This window comes from Engystomops pustulosus, chromosome 5 (assembly GCF_040894005.1).
Source record: "Engystomops pustulosus chromosome 5, aEngPut4.maternal, whole genome shotgun sequence".
Lineage (NCBI taxonomy): Eukaryota > Metazoa > Chordata > Amphibia > Anura > Leptodactylidae > Engystomops > Engystomops pustulosus.
Window position 1 is genome coordinate 206,745,309 of NC_092415.1, and position 25,915 is coordinate 206,771,223.

Genomic DNA, 25,915 nt, shown 5'->3' on the forward strand with positions numbered 1-25,915 from the left:
AGAACACGCCTGACCCCAGCACACGCAACACGGGACAAGGCACCTCACATGACAAGGACAGGACACAACATAGGAAGACAATAGAGGTAACACAGGAACAAAACACTCAGAGGACGAAGCAAGGCAAAAGTGTATATAATTCACCTTACTGCAGTATAATAGTACTTATATTCCTGTACATAGGGGGCAGTATTATAGTAGTTATATTCTTGTACATAGGGAGCAGTATTATAGTAGTTATATTCCTGTACATAGGGGGCAGTATTATAGTAGTTATATTCTTGTACATAGGGGGCAGTATTATAGTAGTTATATTCTTGTACATAGGGGGGGCAGTATTATAGTAGTTATATTCTTGTACATAGGGGCAGTATTATAGTAGTTATATTCCTGTACATAGGGGGCAGCATTATAGTAGTTATATTCTTGTACATAGGGGGCAGTATTATAGTAGTTATATTCCTGTACATAGGGGGCAGTATTATAGTAGTTATATTCTTGTACATAGGAGGCAGTATTATAGTAGTTATATTCTTGTACATAGGGGGCAGTATTATAGTAGTTATATTCTTGTACATAGGGGGCAGTATTATAGTAGTTATATTCTTGTACATAGGGGGCAGTATTATTGTAGTTATATTCTTGTACATAGGAGGCAGTATTATAGTAGTTATATTCTTGTACATAGGGGGCAGTATTATAGTAGATATATTCTTGTACATAGCGGGCAGTATTATAGTAGTTATATTCCTGTACATAGGAGGCAGTATTATAGTAGTTATATTCTTGTACATTGGGGGCAGTATTATAGTAGTTATATTCTTGTACATAGGAGGCAGTATTATAGCAGTTATATTCCTGTACATAGGGGGCAGTATTATAGTAGTTATATTCTTGTACATAGGGGGCAGTATTATAGTAGTTATATTCTTGTACATAGGGGGGGCAGTATTATAGTAGTTATATTCTTGTACATAGGGGCAGTATTATAGTAGTTATATTCCTGTACATAGGGGGCAGCATTATAGTAGTTATATTCTTGTACATAGGGGGCAGTATTATAGTAGTTATATTCCTGTACATAGGGGGCAGTATTATAGTAGTTATATTCTTGTACATAGGAGGCAGTATTATAGTAGTTATATTCTTGTACATAGGGGGCAGTATTATAGTAGTTATATTCTTGTACATAGGGGGCAGTATTATAGTAGTTATATTCTTGTACATAGGGGGCAGTATTATAGTAGTTATATTCTTGTACATAGGAGGCAGTATTATAGTAGTTATATTCTTGTACATAGGGGGCAGTATTATAGTAGATATATTCTTGTACATAGCGGGCAGTATTATAGTAGTTATATTCCTGTACATAGGAGGCAGTATTATAGTAGTTATATTCCTGTACATAGGAGGCAGTATTATAGTAGTTATATTCTTGTACATAGGGGGCAGTATTATAGTAGTTATATTCTTGTACATAGGAGGCAGTATTATAGCAGTTATATTCCTGTACATAGGGGGCAGTATTATAGTAGTTATATTCTTGTACATAGGGGGCAGTATTATAGTAGTTATATTCTTGTACATAGCAGGCAGTATTATAGTAGTTATATTCCTGTACATAGGAGGCAGTATTATAGTAGTTATATTCTTGTACATAGGGGGCAGTATTATAGTAGTTATATTCCTGTACATAGGGGCAGTATTATAGTAGTTATATTCTTGTACATAGGGGGCAGTATTATAGTAGTTATATTCTTGTACATAGGGGGCAGTATTATAGCAGTTATATTCCTGTACATAGGGGGCAGTATTATAGTAGTTATATTCCTGTACATAGGGGGCAGTATTATAGTAGTTATATTCTTGTACATAGGGGGCAGTATTATAGTAGTTATATTCTTGTACATAGGGGGCAGTATAATAGTACTTATATTCCTGTACATAGGGGCAGTATTATAGTAGTTATATTCCTGTACATAGGGGGCAGTATTATAGTAGTTATATTCCTGTACATAGGGGGCAGTATTATAGTAGTTATATTCCTGTACATAGGGGGCAGTATTATAGTAGTTATATTCCTGTACATAGGGGGCAGTATTATAGTAGTTATATTCCTGTACATAGGGGGCAGTATTATAGTGGTTCTATTCCTGTACATAGGGGGCAGTATTATAGTAGTTATATTCCTGTACATAGGGGGCAGTATTATAGCAGTTATATTCCTGTACATAGGGGGCAGTATTATAGTAGTTATATTCCTGTACATAGGGGGCAGTATTATAATAGTTATATTCTTGTACATAGGGGGCAGTATTATAGCAGTTATATTCCTGTACATAGGGGGCAGTATTATAGTAGTTATTTTCCTGTACATAGGGGGCAGTATTATAGTAGTTATATTCTTGTACATAGGGGCAGTATTATAGTAGTTATATTCTTGTACATAGGGGGCAGTATTATAGTAGTTATATTCTTGTACATAGGGGGCAGTATTATAGTAGGTATATTCTTGTACATAGGGGCAGTATTATAGTAGTTATATTCTTGTACATAGGGGGCAGTATTATAGTAGTTATATTCTTGTACATAGGGGGCAGTATTATAGTAGTTATATTCCTGTACATAGGGGGCAGTATTATAGTAGTTATATTCCTGTACATAGGGGGCAGTATTATAGCAGTTATATTCCTGTACATAGGGGGCAGTATTATAGTAGTTATATTCCTGTACATAGGGGGCAGTATTATAGTAGTTATATTCTTGTACATAGGGGCAGTATTATAGTAGTTATATTCTTGTACATAGGGGGCAGTATTATAGTAGTTATATTCCTGTACATAGGGGACAGTATTATAGTAGTTATAATTCAAATTCAAGAAATAGCTCAGCATCAGTAGTAAAAATCCATTCTTCTTTATTTCATTTAAATTAAAAAGTCCATAGCAAAGACCAACGCGTTTCAGGAGAATAATCTCCCTTAATCATGGTAACATTTTGCTCAATGCACAACCATATTTAAAAGAAAAGAGGACTGACATGGGCGGGTACATGGGCGGGTACATGGGCGGGTACATGGGCGGGTACACCCAAGTCTGGACATCACTTCCTCTTTACACAGCAGATACAATTACAAATACACAGTGGATACAATTGTCATTACAAAACATTTTATACATTTCTTTAAAAAATCATCATAAGGTCTTCCCTAAAATTCATACCTGAGGGGATCCTAGTGTTTAAATTCATAATCCAATAAGCCTCTCTTTTTCTTAATGCTTTTAGCCAGTCACCACCTCTTTCTGGTCGGTTAACCCTCTCTACACCAAAGAATTTCAAAAAATTTGTTGTTCTATTGTGTTTTTCTACAAAGTGCTTTGTCGCCCCTGATATTCCCTTACTTTTCTTTGACACATCCCCTATATGTTCACTTATTCTGTCCTTTATTTTTCTTTTTGTGCTGCCCACATATTTTATGCAGCATGCTGTGCATTCAATGACATAAATCGCATAGTCTGAAGTCTGAATTGCAATTAATGAATGTTTCAATATCAAAGGATCTGTCATTGCTTTTCACAGTGTTACATTTTTTGGCATATGCGCACATATTGCACCTACTCCCATGACAAGGAAAAAAGCCCTTCTGTGAGAGCCAAATTTTTTTGTTTTTTTGTTCTTTGTAAAGACTAGGGGACACTATGCTTCCAATGGTTCTACCTCGCCTGGCTACAAATTGCACTCCCTCCTTTAAGATAGTTCGTAATTTTATGTCACTATTCAGCATTGGCAGATATTTTTTTACTATATTACACACTTGCCCATAGTTGCTGTTAAAATTTGTTGAAAAGGTGATTTTTTCCTTTTTTTGTTTTTTTCTTATTGCACCCTGTTCAGACTCTAATAAAGTGCTTCTGGGAACAGTGTCTATGCGTTTTTTTGCTTCCTCAATATGCCATCGCTTGTACCCTCTAGACTTTAAATTTTGGGCTAATTTCTCACATTCTACTTGAAAAACCTTATCTTCAGTGCAGTTTCTTTTTAGTCTGTGCATCTGACCTAGTGGGATTGCTTTTATCGTGTGGCTCGGATGACAGCTATCAGCCTGTAAAATTGAATTGACTGCTTGTGGTTTACTGTATGTCTCTGTGAGGATTGATCTGCATTTAGGATCTCCTGTGAGGAGCAGATCCAAAAATGATATCTTATCCTTTGCCATATCTCCTGTGAACACCAGATTGCAGGAATTATTATTAATATATTGCCTGAATGAACTTATTCTGTCCTCTGGTCCCTTCCAAATAATGAGGATGTCATCCATGAATCTGCCATACCATAGTATATCACCTATAAAAGGGTTGGCAGATCCATAGATGACACCCTCCTCCCACCAGGACATATATAGATTAGCTATTGATGGACTGAATTTTGACCCCATCGGGGCTCCCTCTGTTTGTAGGAAAAAATCACCATTAAAGCAAGAGTAGTTAGTCTGAAACAAGTGGAATACAGCTGACAAAAGAAACTCCTTCAAATTATTCTCATACCCACTGTATTTGTATAGGTGGTGTTTGAGTGCTTCCATAGCCAGGTGATGGGGGATGCAGGAGTATAAAGCTGTGACATCACAAGTCACCCACCTGCATCCCTCATCCCACGCAATATTGCGCATTGCCTGAAGTACAGATGTTGTATCTCTTAAATATCCAGGGGCTCTCTGAACAAGGGGCTGAAGGTGCAAATCCACCCAGTTACTCAGCCCCTCATTCAGGGAGCCAATACCCGCAATAATGGGTCTTAGCGGAGGTGGGAAAACAGGTTTGTGGATTTTTGGCAATCCATGAAAGATAGGTGTGATGGGGTTTTTATTAAACAAAAAATTAGCTTCTTTTTGGGAAAAACTCCTAGAGCTTTACCCTCCTCTAACAATCTCAGAAGATGCTCTGAAAAAGACTCTACTGGGTCTTCTTTAAGCTTTCTGTAGGTAGACTCTCTATCAAGCATTGTGTATACAATCTTCTCATATAATTTAGCATCTAAAATGACCACTGCACCCCCCTTATCCGCACTGCGGACTACAATATTAGGATTCCTCTTTATGTCATACAAGGCAACACTTTGTTTCTTAGTTAAATTCCTAGATGGAATTGTATCAGTCTTTAGGTTCTGCTCATGTAGGTCTCTCAGCTCTCCCTCAATCAGAGCATGAAAGTCCTCCAGAACAGAAGCTCTAGACTTGATGGGATAGAAGTGGGGGTTGGGAGTCATTAGAATACCTGGAGTTAGAGGGGCAGTATCAGTATTCAACCTAGATAGATCTTGTAAGTCACATAAAGTATTCTGTTCTGCAAACAGCATATCCGCATATTCATTTGGCATGTTTGACACCTCAACCGGCATATTATTGCTTGCACATTCATCATCAAAAAAATGTCTTTTTATGGTTAATAACCTAATAAATTTATTTAAATCCATCAGGGTGTCAAACATGTTAAACGTATTAGTGGGAACAAACCCCAAGCCCTTGTTTAGAACCTCTATCTGATATTCATTCAAAACCGTGGCAGACAAGTTTATGACATTGTTCACACAGTCCATATTTAAGTTGTTTGGTTTGGGCTTGGTTTGATTGGATAGTGGTTTTCCTTGTAGTATACCTTCGACCTCCTCCATCTTCTGCCACCTCTCCTCCGTTTTTTGATGCCTGTTTATTTTTTTGTTGTTTTTTATTCTTTTTACTAGCATTGTCATTATCGGATAAATCAACATTTGAGTCCGATGTCTCCAACTCTGATGATGTAAAGGACACATGTTTTTCCCTAGGTTTCCTCAAAATAGATCTTAAACGTCCCCTCTGTTCTTTTCTTTTCCACTCATATACTGTATTTGTGGCATAATCATTAATATCTCTCTGATACTTGCGGCTTTTGGTATCCATGATCGTCTGCTCCAGATGTTGAAGATTTTTCATGATGTTGGAGTTTAGATCTTTATACTCTGCAGTGTCTGAGTATTTTCCCACATTTTGTCTTAAATCTTGTATATTAAGTTTTAGTTCTTCCATTTTTATTTCCTCATGTTCCACAATAAGATGCATTAGTTTCATAGAGCATTCGCTCAAGATAGTAAACCATGAGTTTTTAAATTCGTCAGAATATATGAAAGTTGGCATTTTTCTTAGATGAAGTCCACGTGGGATCATGCTCTTTTCAATATATTTTTTAAGGGTATGATGGTCCCACCAGATCCTCTGTTCCGATACCAGCAGTTTTTCTAGTTTCATTAATTCAGTTCTACAAACATTTGTTTCTTCATTTGTCCGATCATTAAACATCTTTGTAAGTTTAGAAAAACGTGCTTCTAAGTCCGTATTAAATACATTATTCATATCAGAGTCATTTGACACCACATCTGCCATGTTGAGAAAAGCGTCCAATGTGAACACAGTTCAATATGAAGAAGGATAATTAAATGAGAATCACACTTCCAGAAAAGTTCCGTGGAGAAATGGACAATGTCAGATCATCTTATTGCACTTTGCCCTCCAAGATATCACACAAACAGAGGGAGCCCCGATGGGGTCAAAATTCAGTCCATCAATAGCTAATCTATATATGTCCTGGTGGGAGGAGGGTGTCATCTATGGATCTGCCAACCCTTTTATAGGTGATATACTATGGTATGGCAGATTCATGGATGACATCCTCATTATTTGGAAGGGACCAGAGGACAGAATAAGTTCATTCAGGCAATATATTAATAATAATTCCTGCAATCTGGTGTTCACAGGAGATATGGCAAAGGATAAGATATCATTTTTGGATCTGCTCCTCACAGGAGATCCTAAATGCAGATCAATCCTCACAGAGACATACAGTAAACCACAAGCAGTCAATTCAATTTTACAGGCTGATAGCTGTCATCCGAGCCACACGATAAAAGCAATCCCACTAGGTCAGATGCACAGACTAAAAAGAAACTGCACTGAAGATAAGGTTTTTCAAGTAGAATGTGAGAAATTAGCCCAAAATTTAAAGTCTAGAGGGTACAAGCGATGGCATATTGAGGAAGCAAAAAAACGCATAGACACTGTTCCCAGAAGCACTTTATTAGAGTCTGAACAGGGTGCAATAAGAAAAAAACAAAAAAAGGAAAAAATCACCTTTTCAACAAATTTTAACAGCAACTATGGGCAAGTGTGTAATATAGTAAAAAAATATCTGCCAATGCTAAATAGTGACATAAAATTACGAACTATCTTAAAGGAGGGAGTGCAATTTGTAGCCAGGCGAGGTAGAACCATTGGAAGCATAGTGTCCCCTAGTCTTTACAAAGAACAAAAAAACAAAAAAATTTGGCTCTCACAGAAGGGCTTTTTTCCTTGTCATGGGAGTAGGTGCAATATGTGCGCATATGCCAAAAAATGTAACACTGTGAAAAGCAATGACAGATCCTTTGATATTGAAACATTCATTAATTGCAATTCAGACTTCAGACTATGCGATTTATGTCATTGAATGCACAGCATGCTGCATAAAATATGTGGGCAGCACAAAAAGAAAAATAAAGGACAGAATAAGTGAACATATAGGGGATGTGTCAAAGAAAAGTAAGGGAATATCAGGGGCGACAAAGCACTTTGTAGAAAAACACAATAGAACAACAAATTTTTTGAAATTCTTTGGTGTAGAGAGGGTTAACCGACCAGAAAGAGGTGGTGACTGGCTAAAAGCATTAAGAAAAAGAGAGGCTTATTGGATTATGAATTTAAACACTAGGATCCCCTCAGGTATGAATTTCAGGGAAGACCTTATGATGATTTTTTAAAGAAATGTATAAAATGTTTTGTAATGACAATTGTATCCACTGTGTATTTGTAATTGTATCTGCTGTGTAAAGAGGAAGTGATGTCCAGACTTGGGTGTACCCGCCCATGTACCCACCCATGTACTCGCCCGTGTACCCGCCCATGTACCCGCCCATGTACCCGCCCATGTCAGTCCTCTTTTCTTTTAAATATGGTTGTGCATTGAGCAAAATGTTACCATGATTAAGGGAGATTATTCTCCTGAAACGCGTTGGTCTTTGCTATGGACTTTTTAATTTAAATGAAATAAAGAAGAATGGATTTTTACTACTGATGCTGAGCTATTTCTTGAATTTGAATTTTCACTATTTGTGTCCGTGGCCGGCGGACTAGGCTCTCTTGCATCCCAGAGGAGTGGAGACTGGATTACAGACTACATGTCCAGGTGTGTGAGCGCTTATACCTGTTTCCCTCTCATTATAGTAGTTATATTCCTGTACATAGGGGGCAGTATTATAGTAGTTATATTCCTGTACATAGGGGGCAGTATTATAGTAGTTATATTCTTGTACATAGGGGGCAGTATTATAGTAGTTATATTCCTGTACATAGGGGGCAGTATTATAGTAGTTATATCCTTGTACATAGGGGCAGTATTATAGTAGTTATATTCTTGTACATAGGGGCAGTATTATAGTAGTTATATTCTTGTACATAGGGGGCAGTATTATAGTAGTTATATTCTTGTACATAGGGGCAGTATTATAGTAGTTATATTCTTGTACATAGGGGGCAGTATTATAGTAATTATATTCCTGTATATAGGGGGCAGTATTATAGTAGTTATATTCTTGTACATAGGGGGCAGTATTATAGTAGTTATATTCTTGTACATAGGGGGCAGTATTATAGTAGTTATATTCCTGTACATAGGGGGCAGTATTATAGTAGTTATATTCTTGTACATAGGGGGCAGTATTATAGTAGTTATATTCCTGTACATAGGGGGCAGTATTATAGTAGTTATATTCCTGTACATAGGGGCAGTATTATAGTATTTATATTCCTGTACATAGGGGGCAGTATAATAGTAGTTATATTCTTGTACATAGGGGGCAGTATTATAGTAGTTATATTCTTGTACATAGGGGGCAGTATTATAGTAGTTATATTCTTGTACATAGGGGGCAGTATTATAGTAGTTATATTCCTGTACATAGGGGGCAGTATTATAGTAGTTATATTCTTGTACATAGGGGGCAGTATTATAGTATTTATATTCCTGTACATAGGGGGCAGTATTATAGTAGTTATATTCTTGTACATAGGGGGCAGTATTATAGTAGTTATATTCTTGTACATAGGGGGCAGTATTATAGTAGTTATATTCTTGTACATAGGTGGCAGTATTATAGTAGTTATATTCCTGCACATAGGGGGCAGTATTATAGTAGTTATATTCCTGTACATAGGGGGCAGTATTATAGTAGTTATATTCCTGTACATAGGGGGCAGTATTATAGTAGTTATATTCTTGTACATAGGGGCAGTATTATAGTAGTTATATTCCTGTACATAGGGGGCAGTATTATAGAAGTGTCTGGTGGTTTCTCATTCCTCAGCACGTTCTTAGTGATTGATGACAGTAATGACCAGGTCTCTGTGACACTCCCCCCCCCACCCCCATTATTTGACCTGCAGTCTGTGCAGTTGGTTGTGGTATCGGGCGCTAGTGAACCCTGAGGTGGATGATCCTCATCATCCATGTTTGATCATTGGATACATTAGAGCGCTGCACACAATTGTGTGGCTGTACCTGGTACTGCAGCTTCGCATCTACTTATACTCAGCTTTTCAGTATAGTCTGTGCCACAAATTTATCAGAGTCCCCTTTAAGGGTTAACAAAAAGTTGAAATTATCTCTAATTTTCTGACATATCCATCACTATATCTCACTAATGAGCTGGGAATAACAATGAATAACTACCTTTGCCTCACCTGTCACACTGTAACGGAATGACAGCTCACATAAGGTGCAAGCAACTGTAATTATGATGAAGACTGACAAGGCTCTGACATAATAAGCTCAGAATACACAACATATCACCTGCTAGAGGGTCACATGACTCAGCACAAATATATACAGCCGGTATAACCTGGGGATCTCCTGTATATAATGATATATGTGCAGCCGGTATAACCTGGGGATCTCCTGTATATAATGATATATGTACAGCCGGTATAACCTGGGGATCTCCTGTATATAATGATATATGTACAGCCGGTATAACCTGGGGATCTCCTGTATATAATGATATATGTACAGCCGGTATAACCTGGGGATCCCCTGTATATAATGATATATGTACAGCCGCTATAACCTAGGGATCTCCTGTATATAATGGTATATGTACAGCCGGTATAACCTAGGGATCTCCTGTATATAATGATATATGTACAGCCGGTATAACCTGGGGATCTCCTGTATATAATGATATATGTACAGCCGGTATAACCTGGGGATCTCCTGTATATAATGATATATGTACAGCCGGTATAACCTGGGGATCTCCAGTATATAATGATATATGTACAGCCGGTATAACCTGGGGGTCTCCTGTATATAATGATATATGTACAGCCGCTATAACCTGGGGATCTCCTGTATATAATGATCTATGTACAGCCGGTATAACCTGGGGATCTCCTGTATATAATGATATATGTACAGCCGGTATAACCTGGGGATCTCCTGTATATAATGATATATGTACAGCCGGTATAACCTGGGGATCTCCTGTATATAATGATATATGTACAGCCGGTATAACCTGGGGATCTCCAGTATATAATGATATATGTACAGCTGGTATAACCTGGGGATCCCCTGTATATAATGATATATGTACAGCCGGTATAACCTGGGGATCTCCTGTATATAATGATATATGTACAGCCGGTATAACCTGGGGATCTCCTGTATATAATGATATATGTCCAGCCGGTATAACCTGGGGATCTCCTGTATATAATGATATATGTACAGCCGGTATAACCTGAGGATCTCCTGTATATAATGATATATGTACAGCCGGTATAACCTGGGGATCTCCTGTATATAATGATATATGTACAGCCGGTATAACCTGGGGATCTCCTGTATATAATGATATATGTACAGCCGGTATAACCTGGGGATCTCCTGTATATAATGATATATGTACAGCCGGTATAACCTGGGGATCTCCTGTATATAATGATATATGTCCAGCCGGTATAACCTGGGGATCTCCTGTATATAATGATATATGTACAGCCGGTATAACCTGAGGATCTCCTGTATATAATGATATATGTACAGCCGGTATAACCTGGGGATCTCCTGTATATAATGATATATGTACAGCTGGTATTACCTGGGGATCTCCTGTATATAATGATATATGTACAGCCGGTATAACCTGGGGATCTCCTGTATATAATGATATATGTACAGCCGGTATAACCTGGGGATCTCCTGTATATAATGATATATGTACAGCCGGTATAACCTGGGGATCTCCTGTATATAATGATATATGTACAGCCGGTATAACCTGGGGATCTCCTGTATATAATGATATATGTACAGCCGCTATAACCTGGGGATCTCCTGTATATAATGATATATGTACAGCCGGTATAACCTGGGGATCTCCTGTATGTAATGATATATGTACAGCCGGTATAACCTGGGGATCTCCTGTATATAATGATATATGTACAGCTGGTATTACCTGGGGATCTCCTGTATATAATGATATATGTACAGCTGGTATTACCTGGGGATCTCCTGTATATAATGATATATGTACAGCTGGTATTACCTGGGGATCTCCTGTATATAATGATATATGTACAGCCGGTATAACCTGGGGGTCTCCTGTATATAATGATATATGTACAGCCGGTATAACCTGGGGATCTCCTGTATATAATGATATATGTACAGCCGGTATAACCTGGGGATCTCCTGTATATAATGATATATGTACAGCCGGTATAACCTGGGGATCTCCTGTATATAATGATATATGTACAGCCGGTATAACCTGGGCATCTCCTGTATATAATGATATATGTACAGCCGGTATAACCTGGGGATCTCCTGTATATAATGATATATGTACAGCCGGTATAACCTGGGGATCCCCTGTATATAAGGATATATGTACAGCCGGTATAACCTGGGGATCTCCTGTATATAATGATATATGTACAGCCGGTATAACCTGGGGATCTCCTGTATATAATGATATATGTACAGCCGGTATAACCTGGGGATCTCCTGTATATAATGATATATGTACAGCCGGTATAACCTGGGGATCTCCTGTATATAATGATATGTGTACAGCCGGTATAACCTGGGGATCTCCTGTATATAGTGATATATGTACAGCCGGTATAACCTGGGGATCTCCTGTATATAATGATATATGTACAGCCGGTAAAACCTGGGGATCTCCAGTATATAATGATATATGTACAGCCGGTATAACCTGGGGATCTCCTGTATATAATGATATATGTACAGCCAGTATAACCTGGGGATCTCCTGTATATAATGATATATGTACAGCCAGTATAACCTGGGGATCTCCTGTATATAATGATATATGTACAGCCGGTATAACCTGGGGATCTCCTGTATATAATGATATATGTACAGCTGGTATAACCTGGGGATCTCCTGTATATAATGATATATGTACAGCCGGTATAACCTGGGGATCTCCTGTATATAATGATATATGTACAGCCGGTATAACCTGGGGAAACTCTGTATATAATGATGTGTATACAGCAGTTGGTATAACCTGGGTATTATGATAATCACATCTCTGTACTTACAGGTATATACTGGACTCGTTGCCTCCGATGTCGGGGGATTGGAGCTTCTGCACTAATATGATTATTATTCCCACAAACAGGACGAAGTTGATCTGTTGGACAAAGTGAGAATTGAAATCAGGAAACAATGTTGCATTTTTTGGACGTCTCTTGGAAACTTATTATCACATTCTGATGATGTATCGAGGATATAACAAGATCGAGGTCACTGAGACATTGTAGCGACACTGCAGAGGTGTGACAGGATGATTACACAGCTGTGGATCCGTTATTCCCGGCATGGAGAAAGTATGTGAACCCCCTCCTCATTACTGAGCACATGACAAGGTACAGTCTCCGGACGCACCCAAACCGCCCCCTTCCCCCCGGTGCCACCACACAACATGAGATCGGGTTACATGGAGCAGTGATAGGAGACTCCTCCCTCCATCCGGTAGGATTCGGTGAACTTCCCGACAAGACGTCCTAATGAAAGGCAAGGGGCTTCGGGTTTTGTTTTTTAAAGTTTGGTTTCTAATTTCCACAAGTTTACATTAAAAATGTGGAGAAAGAGAGAATAGAACAAAAAACAGACAGCGCCATTGTCTGTGTGGTGGCCACATCAGGTTACTACATCCCATTCATATCAATGAGAGCTGATCTGCAGTAACCTGGTGTGACCACTATACAGGGCGGTGCGCTGTCCACTTCCTCTCCCATGCTTCATCAGCAGCTTCTCCGCATTTCCCTATGAGTATTCCTCTAACGTCCTTCTCCAGGGACTACGGGCAGCGAATCACAGGACAGATCTAGGAAATCCGACCAATCACAGGTGACACTCACCATGATGGAGCCGATGACCGGACCCTTGATCACCCACCAGAGCGCAACATTGGTATTCATCTCCCAGCAGCTGAAACACATGAGAATAAACTAAAACTGCGTAACTATAGCATAAAAACATAATAATAAAGTCACTGCCGTCCCCTTACATCATGGGATAAGAAAACAATAAACACTAATCATGAATAATAACAAAACATAATAAAGTCACTGCCGTCCTATAATATTATGTAACAAAAACATAAAACGTCTTCATGCCGTGTCTTAGCCCCCCCCCCCCCCACAATCCTTGGCCCTGCCCCCCAGTATTCGGCACGGGGAAGACAAGTTTGCAGGTGCAGGTCATCACGGAAAAGAACAATTCAACTGTGTATGCCAGATCCGAGGGGGTGAGACAAGACACAGCCAATCAAAGAGGACTAAAAGTAGAATCTCTGTTAGGCACCGCCCCTGAGCTTCTCCGGGATAATCATATTCCTGTAGATCCGGGCACCGTGACTGTGGTAATCTTCTTATATTTGTTATCCATGGCCTCCTTCCTTCTAAAATCAACTTTAATAATAATGCTGATTAGCCAGAAGGGCTTTGGGGGGCATTACCAGAGTCCTTCCATGTTGTAGCTTCATAGCCTGTTACACTGTGCAGGAGCACTTCCCCCTCTCAGTTTGTGAGATTACAGAGGGAAGTGCTTAGGAAGCGTGACGGAAGGGGAGAAGGTGTAACAACCTGTGAAGCTACAGCACGGAGGGGCTCTGGTAACACCCCCAGAGCCCTTTTGACTCATCAGCATAATTTTAAAAGTTGATTTTAGAAGGTAGGATTCCATAGATAACAAATATAAGAAGATATCACAGTCCCAGTGCCTGCATCTATGAGTAATGTCTGTGGTTTATCAGGATTGGTTCTGATGGGAGATTTCCTTATGGATTTAATAAAAAAAAAGGTTACTGCTTCCAGCACCAGCACCAGTCCATCACCTGTCCAGTCCCCAGCCTGAGCTGTAATACTATAAGTCCCCCTGTGTGTCATGTGCTGGACACTTACCCCTGGTTGTCGAAGTGTAGACGTAGGACGGCCCATATGGTGACACATATAAGAGGCGTGCCTAAGGGAGAGGAGCGGCTGTCAATCACAGAGCCAACACTTCCTAACAATATGCAAATGATCTGATCATGTGACATGGGAATCAGAGCTGCATCTGCACATCCTCCCCATCCCCCGAGGATCCGCCGTCTGCCCACAACCCAATATTTTGGAAATTTTACCTATTAGATGTTTTAAAGGAAAAGGATAGCAGAGAGAACGTGGACATCACACAGCGACCCCCCACGTCCTGCAGGGGGCGGCACACTGTGAATGTGAAGCTGACACATTGTAACGACTTTGTGATGTTCTGATTGATATGTAAGAAACAAAGTGACAAAGTGACAATGACTTCTCCTGCCGAGGTCATTACATATTCAGTCTGATCCGACATGAGAGAAACAGCACACCGGGGGAGGGGGGAGAGGTAAGTGCCCCCCCAATCCAGCGACTCCTCTGATGAAGATGAAAAGAAAGTGTCCTCAAAGAAGCCGCATGTCATGTCTCATGGAGATCAGAGGGGACCCTACCCCAGCGCTTAGATACACAGCTCAGCAGTATCACACAGGATAGGATTAGATACACAGATCAGCAGACAGTATCACACAGGATAGGATTAGATACAGAGCTCAGCAGTCAGTATCACACAGGATAGGATGAGATACACAGCTCAGCAGTATCACACAGGATAGGATTAGATACACAGCTCCGCAGTCAGTATCACACAGGATAGGATTAGATACACAGCTCAGAAGACAGTATCACACAGGATAGGATTAGATACACAGCTCAGCAGACAGTATCACACAGGAGAGGATTAGATACACAGCTCAGCAGTCAGTATCACACAGGATAGGATTAGATACACAGCTCAGCAGTATCACACAGGATAGGATTAGATACACAGATCAGCAGACTGTATCACACAGGATATGATTAGATACACAGCTCAGCAGTATTACACAGGATAGGATTAGATACACACCTCAGCAGTATCACACAGGATAGGATTAGATACACAGCTCAGCAGTCAGTATAACACAGGATAGGATTAGATACACAGCTCAGCAGTATCACACAGATAGGATTAGATACACAGCTCATCAGACTGTATCACACAGGAGAGGATTAGATACAAAGCTCAGCAGAAAGTATCACAAAGGACAGGATTAGATACACAGCTCAGCAGTCAGTATCACACAGGATAGGATTAGATACACAGCTCAGCAGACAGTATCACACAGGATAGGATTAGATACACAGCTCAGCAGTCAGTATCACACAGGATAGGATTAGATACACAGCTCAGCAGTCAGTATCACACAGGATAGGATTAGATACACAGCTAAGCAGACAGTATCACACAGGATAGGATTAGATACACAGCTAAGCAGACAGTATCACACAGGATAGAATTAGATACACAGCTCAGCAGTCAGTATAACACAGGATAGGATTAGATACACAGCTCAGCAGTATCACACAGATAGGATTAGATACACAGCTCATCAGACTGTATCACACAGGAGAGGATTAGATACAAAGCTCAGCAGAAAGTATCACAAAGGACAGGATTAGATACACAGCTCAGCAGTCAGTATCACACAGGATAGGATTAGATACACAGCTCAGCAGACAGTATCACACAGGATAGGATTAGATACACAGCTCAGCAGTCAGTATCACACAGGATAGGATTAGATACACAGCTCAGCAGTCAGTATCACACAGGATAGGATTAGATACACAGCTAAGCAGACAGTATCACACAGGATAGGATTAGATACACAGCTAAGCAGACAGTATCACACAGGATAGGATTAGATACACAGCTAAGCAGACAGTATCACACAGGATAGAATTAGATACACAGCTCAGCAGACAGTATCACACAGGATAGGATTAGATACACAGCTCAGCAGTCAGTATCACACAGGATAGGATTAGATAAACAGCTCAGCAGACTGTATCACACAGGATAGGATTAGATACAAAGCTCAGCAGACAGTATCACACAGGATAGGATTAGATACACAGCTCAGCAGTCAGTATCACACAGGACAGGATTAGATACACAGTTCAGCAGACTGTATCACACAAAATAGAATTAGATACACAGCTCAGCAGCCAGTATCACACAGGATAGGATTAGATACACGGCTCAGAAGACTGTATCACACAGGATAAGATTAGATACACAGCTCAGCAGACAGTATCACACAGGATAGGATTAGATACACGGCTCAGAAGACTGTATCACACAGGATAGGATTAGATACACAGCTCAGCAGACAGTATCACACATGATTGGATTAGATACACTGTATCACAAGGGATAGGATTAGATACACAGCTCAGCAGACAGTATCACACAGGATAGGATTAGATACACAGTTCAGCAGTATCACACAGGATAGGATTAGATACACAGCTCAGTAGACAGTATCACACAGGATGGGATTAGATACACAGCTCAGCAGACAGTATCACACAGGATGGGATTAGATACACAGCTCAGCAGTCAGTATCACACAGGATAAGATTAGATACACAGCTCAGCAGTATCACAAAGGATAGGATTGGATACACAGTTCAGCAGTATCACACAGGATAGGATTAGATACACAGCTCAGCAGTCAGTATCACACAGGAGAAGATTAGATACACAGTTCAGCAGTCAGTATCACACAGTATAGGATTAGATACACAGTTCAGCAGTATCACACAGGATAGGATTAGATACACAGCTCAGCAGTCAGTATCACACAGGACATATATACAGACCACCTAAGCGGGTCATAGCCCCCCGTATAGCGGTACATACCCCATCCAATTATCGTGTACCAATAGAAATATCGTCGTTCCGGGAAAAACGTCTCCACCAGGAGAGTGAAGAGGTAAAGTCCTTCTATGAAGAGCCAGAAATAGTTGGACATGACGCAGTAGTGAAAAAACACCATCACAGCTTTACATTCCACCTGCCAATCAGAGAGAAAGTAGCAAAAATGAGAGATTATTGTTATTTATCTGAGCTTTGATCCTCGTGGGTGGAACTAATAAGATAAGCTCCTCCTGCTTAGGGAAAGTCTCCTCCCATAAGGGGACTGCCACCTGAATGTTAGTAGAGAACAATACAATGTGCACTTTGAGAAGCTACAATCCTGGAATATAGATGCTGACAGGTTCCCCCTTTTATACATAGTTTTTTAACCCCTTCAGTATTTTACACCACATTTTCTCCCATCATGCCCTCACTGCACAGACGTCTGACACTGTATACGGTATATACTTGCGCTTACGGTGGACACGTGGCAGTGGTTGCTGTCCTGCTCGGCGTACAGGACCTCGTCTTTGATGAACACGGATATCGCTCGCAGGATGAAGGAGACAAACAGGTTCATGTGGATGAAGTTTCTGGTGCAGTGTAGCTTCCTGAGACCGGGAGGTAACAAGGGGTTAATCACGTCAGTAATACTCAGTGCAGCATTAATACTGCTATACAGTGATAAGTAATAGCGCCACCCACTGCCCATTTCAGCACATCACACATTGGTTACATAATAGTGTCCTTCTCATGTTACACCGCCATATAGTAACCGCATAATGCTGCCATACAGTGCTAGCATAGAGTAGTACTGCCCCATATTGTGTATAATGTACTGCCATACAGTGCTAACATAGAGTAGTACTGCCACATATTGTCTATAATGTACTGCCATACAGTGCTAGCATAGAGTAGTACTGCCACATATTGTCTATAATGTACTGCCATACAGTGCTGACATAGAGTAGTACTGCCACATATTGTCTATAATGTACTGACATACAGTGCTAACATAGAGTAGTACTGCCCCATATTGTGTATAATGTACTGCCATACAGTGCTAACATAGAGTAGTACTGCTCCATATTGTGTATAATGTACTGCCATACAGTGCTGACATAGAGTAGTACTGCCACATATTGTGTATAATGTACTGCCATACAGTGCTAGCATAGAGTAGTACTGCCACATATTGTCTATAATGTACTGCCATACAGTGCTAGCATAGAGTAGTACTGCCACATATTGTGTATAATGTACTGCCATACAGTGCTAGCATAGAGTAGTACTGCCACATATTGTCTATAATGTACTGCCATACAGTGCTAACATAGAGTAGTACTGCCCCATATTGTCTATAATGTACTGCCATACAGTGCTAGCATAGAGTAGTACTGCCACATATTGTCTATAATGTACTGCCATACAGTGCTAACATAGAGTAGTACTGCCCCATATTGTCTATAATGTACTGCCATACAGTGCTAACATAGAGTAGTACTGCCACATATTGTCTATAATGTACTGCCATACAGTGCTAGCATAGAGTAGTACTGCCACATATTGTCTATAATGTACTGCCATACAGTGCTAGCATAGAGTAGTACTGCCACATATTGTGTATAATGTACTGCCATACAGTGCTAACATAGAGTAGTACTGCCCCATATTGTGTATAATGTACTGCCATACAGTGCTAACATAGAGTAGTACTGCCCCATATTGTCTATAATGTACTGCCATACAGTGCTAACATAGAGTAGTACTGCCACATATTGTCTATAATGTACTGCCATACAGTGCTAGCATAGAGTAGTACTGCCACATATTGTCTATAATGTACTGCCATACAGTGCTAGCATAGAGTAGTACTGCCACATATTGTGTATAATGTACTGCCATACAGTGCTGACATAGAGTAGTACTGCCACATATTGTGTATAATGTACTGCCATACAGTGCTAGCATAGAGTAGTACTGCCCCATATTGTGTATAATGTACTGCCATACAGTGCTAACATAGAGTAGTACTGCCCCATATTGTGTATAATGTACTGCCATACAGTGCTAACATAGAGTAGTACTGCCCCATATTGTCTATAATGTACTGCCATACAGTGCTAGCATAGAGTAGTACTGCCACATATTGTCTATAATGTACTGCCATACAGTGCTAACATAGAGTAGTACTGCCCCATATTGTCTATAATGTACTGCCATACAGTGCTAACATGGAGTAGTACTGCCCCATATTGTGTATAATGTACTGCCATACAGTGCTGACATAGAGTAGTACTGCCCCATATTGTCTATAATGTACTGCCATACAGTGCTAGCATAGAGTAGTACTGCCCCATATTGTCTATAATGTACAGCCATGCAGTGGCCATTCTCATAATACATATAGAAACATTGTTTTGGGGGATATCTTTCCGTATTGATAATTCAGGACACACTAAATACGGTATTATTTTAGCTTTCCTTAGTATTGCAGCTGCCATGGAGAGAAGTGACCAAGTGCAAAATCACAAATTACCCCAATATCCCATCAATGTCCTCATACTAACATTTTGCTAAAATATAACCCCTCTGCTGTGGTCAGTGGTATTATACGCATGTACAGTATGGCGGAGCTATAGATACATGTGTCCCCCTGTAACCAGGAGAGCACGACACAATGTAACAAATTACCTGAAGCGACACAGAATCACCATGGCGGTGGTCAGCGCTACCAGAGACGTGCTGTACCCCACAGTATAAAGCGCCTTCACCGAGAGGAAGTACGTGTCCTGCAGAGAGGAGAACGCAATCAGCACAATGGCGGTATAATCATAGAGCTACAACAGTATATATCACTATTCTACCTGTACATAGGGGGCAGTATTATAGTAGTTATATTCCTGTACATAGGGAGCAGCATTATAGTAGTTATATTCCTGTATATAGGGGGCAGTATTATAGCAGTTATATTCTTGTACATAGGGGGCAGTATTATAGTAGTTATATTCTTGTAAAGGGGGGAATATTATAGTAGTAATATTCCTGTACATAGGGGGCAGTATTATAGTAGTTATATTCTTGTACATAGGGGGCAGTATTATAGTAGTTATATTCCTGTACATAGGGGACAGTATTATAGTAGTTATATTCTTGTACATAGGGGGCAGTATTATAGTAGTTATATTCCTGTACATAGGGGGCAGTATTATAGTAGTTATATTCTTGTACATAGGGGGCAGTATTATAGCAGTTATATTCTTGTACATAGGGGGCAGTATTATAGTAGTTATATTCCTGTACATAGAGGGCAGTATTATAGTAGTTATATTCCTGTACATAGGGGGCAGTATTATAGTAGTTATATTCTTGTAAAGGGGGGAATATTATAGTAGTTATATTCTTGTACATAGGGACAGTATTATAGTAGTTATATTCCTGTACATAGGGGGCAGTATTATAGTAGTTATATTCTTGTACATAGGGGGCAGTATTATAGCAGTTATATTCTTGTACATAGGGGGCAGTATTATAGTAGTTATATTCCTGTACATAGGGGGCAGTATTATAGTAGTTATATTCTTGTACATAGGGGGCAGTATTATAGTAGTTATATTCCTGTACATAGGGGGCAGTATTATAGTAGTTATATTCTTGTACATAGGGGGCAGTATTATAGTAGTTATATTCTTGTACATAGGGACAGTATTATAGTAGTTATATTCCTGTACATAGGGGGCAGTATTATAGTAGTTATATTCCTGTACATAGGGGGCAGTATTATAGTAGTTATATTCTTGTACATAGGGACAGTATTATAGTAGTTATATTCTTGTACATAGGGGGCAGTATTATAGTATTTATATTCTTGTACATAGGGGGCAGTATTATAGTAGTTATATTCCTGTACATAGGGGGCAGTATTATAGTAGTTATATTCCTGTATATAGGAGGCAGTATTATAGTAGTTATATTCTTGTACATAGGGGGCAGTATTATAGTAGTTATATTCTTGTACATAGGGGGCAGTATTATAGTAGTTATATTCTTGTACATAGGGGTAGTATTATAGTAGTTATATTCTTGTACATAGGGGGCAGTATTATAGTATTTATATTCTTGTACATAGGGGGCAGTATTATAGTAGTTATATTCCTGTACATAGGGGGCAGTATTATTGTAGTTATATTCTTGTACATAGGGGGCAGTATTATAGTAGTTATATTCCTGTACATAGGGGGCAGTATTATAGTAGTTACATTCTTGTACATAGGGGGCAGTATTATAGTAGTTATATTCTTGTACACAGGGGGCAGTATTATAGTAGTTATATTCCTGTACATAGGGGGCAGTATTATAGTAGTTATATTCTTGTACATAGGGGGCAGTATTATAGTAGTTATATTCCTGTACATAGGGGGCAGTATTATAGTAGTTACATTCTTGTACATAGGGGGCAGTATTATAGTAGTTATATTCTTGTACACAGGGGGCAGTATTATAGTAGTTATATTCCTGTACATAGGGGCAGTATTATAGTAGTTATATTCTTGTACATAGGGGGCAGTATTATAGTAGTTATATTCTTGTACATAGGGGGCAGTATTATAGTATTTATATTCTTGTACATAGGGGGTAGTATTATAGTAGTTATATTCTTGTACATAGGGGGCAGTATTATAGTAGTTATATTCTTGTACATAGGGGGCAGTATTATAGTATTTATATTCTTGTACATAGGGGGCAGTATTATAGTAGTTATATTCCTGTACATAGGGGGCAGTATTATTGTAGTTATATTCTTGTACATAGGGGGCAGTATTATAGTAGTTATATTCCTGTACATAGGGGGCAGTATTATAGTAGTTACATTCTTGTACATAGGGGGCAGTATTATAGTAGTTATATTCTTGTACACAGGGGGCAGTATTATAGTAGTTATATTCTTGTACATAGGGGGCAGTATTATAGTAGTTATATTCTTGTACATAGGTGGTAGTATTATAGTAGTTATATTCCTGTACATAGGGGGCAGTATTATAGTAGTTATATTCCTGTACATAGGGGCAGTATTATAGTAGTTATATTCTTGTACATAGGGGGCAGTATTATAGTAGTTATATTCTTGTACATAGGGGGCAGTATTATAGTAGTTATATTCTTGTACATAGGGGGCAGTATTATAGTAGTTATATTCTTGTACATAGGGGGCAGTATTATAGTAGTTATATTCCTGTACATAGGGGGCAGTATTATAGTAGTTATATTCCTGTACATAGGGGGCAGTATTATAGTAGTTATATTCTTGTACATAGGGGGCAGTATTATAGTAGTTATATTCTTGTACATAGGGGGCAGTATTATAGCAGTTATAGTCTTGTACATAGGGGGCAGTATTATAGTAGTTATATTCCTGTACATAGGGGGCAGTATTATAGTAGTTATATTCCTGTACATATATGCGAGTATTATAAAAGTTCTCTAATCTGTAGGACATTATTACACTTCTACATCTGTCATGTATATGTCGGTGTTATATGATCCCTATGTTCCCTACGTCTGTTCTCTCTTCATTCCGCTTGTTGGTCAGTGATTATTCTCTGTCGCTCTCTTTATCCCTGAACGTCTGTCATTTCTTGCTGTGTGACCTACATTGGGGAAGCTGCGGTGGATGTGGCTGCTCGGAGGAGTCCGGGGTGGATGGTGCAGGGACTTTGTAAACAGGGAACATCCCTTTAATTATAATCCTTTCTCCTAGTGTTATGATAAAATGTCTTTCCTCCAGATCTTCTGTGTTGTGTCCGGTTATTGTACATGATATAACATCTTTCTCTAATGTTTCTCTGATGTTATCTGTGTGTAGAGGGTGGGTTATTCCTCCTACACTAAGACCAAAAGCAACAACCTCAATGGCCACTAGGTGGTGCTGCAGGATGGTTATTACTTTTCATTTCTACTTCTCTAGTCACTACCAAAGCTGCAATTCCCACAATGTGCCTGTTACAGCCCTGGATTGGTGACTTTCTTACCTGATCTGGACCCGTCTGATTAAGGTCAAAGCCGCAGGCGTCGGAGTAGTGGGGGAAGGGCTCGGACCAGCCCATCTCGGTGCAGTTCCGGCTAATGACCTCTGGGCACGAGAAAGAGAAATAAGATGATATCACAGAGAAGTAACGAGCCACGTGTCACATCACTAGAGGCAAGGTCAGGGGAGGATCATCACACCCATCATCCACACCATCATCATCACACCCAGAGGTGGCAGACAGTACACTGTAACAACACTGCAGCACATGGTGATGGCCCCTCTTTATGATTGGCTCTTAGGATGTTACATGATCATCAATCATCACCATCATCATCACCATCATCCTCCATATCCTCCAGTCTCATCATCTCCGGGGATTTGGGGCTTTTATCAATGATGAGACAATAAGATGAAGACGTCTCCTCTTACCTCCCTGCATCTCCATCCCCTGCAGAGACTCTACAAGAAGGAGGCACAAGCGTCACAGCCAGAACAATATACAGGGGGCATCACTTCTGTATGGGGGGCATCACTACTGTATGGGGGGCAGCACTACTGTATGGGGGGCATCACTACTGTATGGGGGGCATCACTACTGTATGGGGGCATCACTACTGTATGGGGGGCATCACTACTGTATGGGGGGCAGCACTACTGTATGGGGGCACCAAGGGGCATCACTACTGTATGGGGGGCATCACTACTGTATGGGGGGCAGCACTACTGTATGGGGGCACCAAGGGGCATCACTACTGTATAGGGGGCAGCACTACTGTATGGGGGCACCAAGGGGCATCACTACTGTATGGGGGGCATCACTACTGTATGGGGGGCATCACTACTGTATGGGGGCACCAAGGGGCATCACTACTGTATAGGGGGAAGCACTACTGTATGGGGGCACCAAGGGGCATCACTACTGTATGGGGGGCATCACTACTGTATGGGGGACATCACTACTGTATGGGGGCACCAAGGTGCATCACTACTGTATGGGGGGCATCACTACTGTATGGGGGGCATCACTACTGTATGGGGGGCATCACTACTGTATGGGGGCACCAAGGGGCATCACTACTGTATGGGGGGCATCACTACTGTATGGGGGGGTTCACTACTGTATGGGGGCACCAAGGGGCATCACTACTGTATGGGGGGCATCACTACTGTATGGGGGGCACTAAGGGGCATCACTACTGTATGAGGGGCACTAAGGGGCATCACTACTGTATGGGGGCACTAAGGAGGCATCACTAGTGTATGGGGGCACTAAGGAGGCATCACTACTGTATGGGGGCACTAAGGAGGCATCACTACTGTATGGGGGCAATAATGGGGCATCACTACTGTATGGGGGCAATAATGGGGCATCTCTACTGGATGGGGGCACTAAGGGGCATCACTACTGAATGGGGGCAATAATGGGGCATCACTATTGTATGGGGGCAATAATGGGGCATCACTACTGTATGGGGGCACTATGGGGGCACTAAGGAGGCATCACTACTGTATGGGGGCACGAAGAGGCATCACTACTGTATGGGGGCACTAAGAGGCATCACTGCTCTATGGGGGCAATAATGGGGCATCACTACTGGATGGGGGGCATCATTACTGTATAGGGGCACTAAGGAGGAATCACTACTGTATGGGGGCAATAATGGGGCATCACTACTGGATGGGGGCAATAATGGGGCATCACTACTGGATGGGGGGCATCATTACTGTATGGGGGCACTAAGGGGCATCACTACTATATGGGGGCACTAAGGAGGCATTACTACTGTAAGGGGGCATGAAGGGGCACCACTATTGTATGGGGGCACTAAGGGGTATCACTACTGTATGGGGGCTCTAAGGGGCATCACTACTATATGGGGGCACTAAGGAGGCATTACTACTGTAAGGGGGCATGAAGGGGCACCTGTATTGCATTGGGGGCACTTACCCAGCTCAGACTCTCTGTCCAATGCATCCATTTCTGTAAGAAATAAAGGACATGAGTCACAGGACCGGAGATACTGATCACACAGAGTCACCCCAATATAATCACATGACCCCCAATATAATGTCACTCATATGAATGGAGACACAGAGCAGGTGACGAAAGAATTGGTTATAAATGTTTCACGGAGAAGGGGCGATACATCCCGACCACTAATTATAGCGGGGACAGAAGTGGAGCAGGTCAGAAGCTACAAATACCTGGGCGCGGTCATAGACAATGGGGCAGATTTACTTACCCGGGCCGTTCGCGATCCAGCGGCGCGTTCTCTGCACTGGATTCGGGTCCGGCCGGGATTCATCAAAGCAGTTCCTCCGCCGTCCACCAGGTGGCGCTGCTGCGCTGAAGTCCGCTGGAATGCCTCAAAATACACCGGCCTATCCAGGATGAAGGTGAGTGAAATTTTCGCGACACAATTATTTTTTTTAAATACGGCGGTTTTTCCGAATACGTCGGGTT

General features: G+C 40.6%; 1 protein-coding gene across 2 annotated transcripts in view; it reads right to left on the minus strand.

Annotated features, from left to right (window-relative positions):
- The window catches only part of ADCYAP1R1 (ADCYAP receptor type I), a 223,570-nt gene that overhangs the window by 20,224 nt on the left and 177,431 nt on the right, over positions 1-25,915 (minus strand). For both annotated transcript variants that reach the window (XM_072154437.1, XM_072154438.1), the window contains exons 5-13: positions 25,400-25,432; positions 23,881-23,910; positions 23,453-23,553; positions 20,118-20,215; positions 17,902-18,034; positions 17,427-17,580; positions 14,564-14,624; positions 13,520-13,589; positions 12,698-12,789 (exon numbers count right to left, since the gene is read on the minus strand). In XM_072154437.1, the coding sequence (XP_072010538.1) occupies positions 12,698-12,789; positions 13,520-13,589; positions 14,564-14,624; positions 17,427-17,580; positions 17,902-18,034; positions 20,118-20,215; positions 23,453-23,553; positions 23,881-23,910; positions 25,400-25,432 (772 nt within the window). The remainder of the gene's footprint in view (positions 1-12,697; positions 12,790-13,519; positions 13,590-14,563; positions 14,625-17,426; positions 17,581-17,901; positions 18,035-20,117; positions 20,216-23,452; positions 23,554-23,880; positions 23,911-25,399; positions 25,433-25,915) is intronic.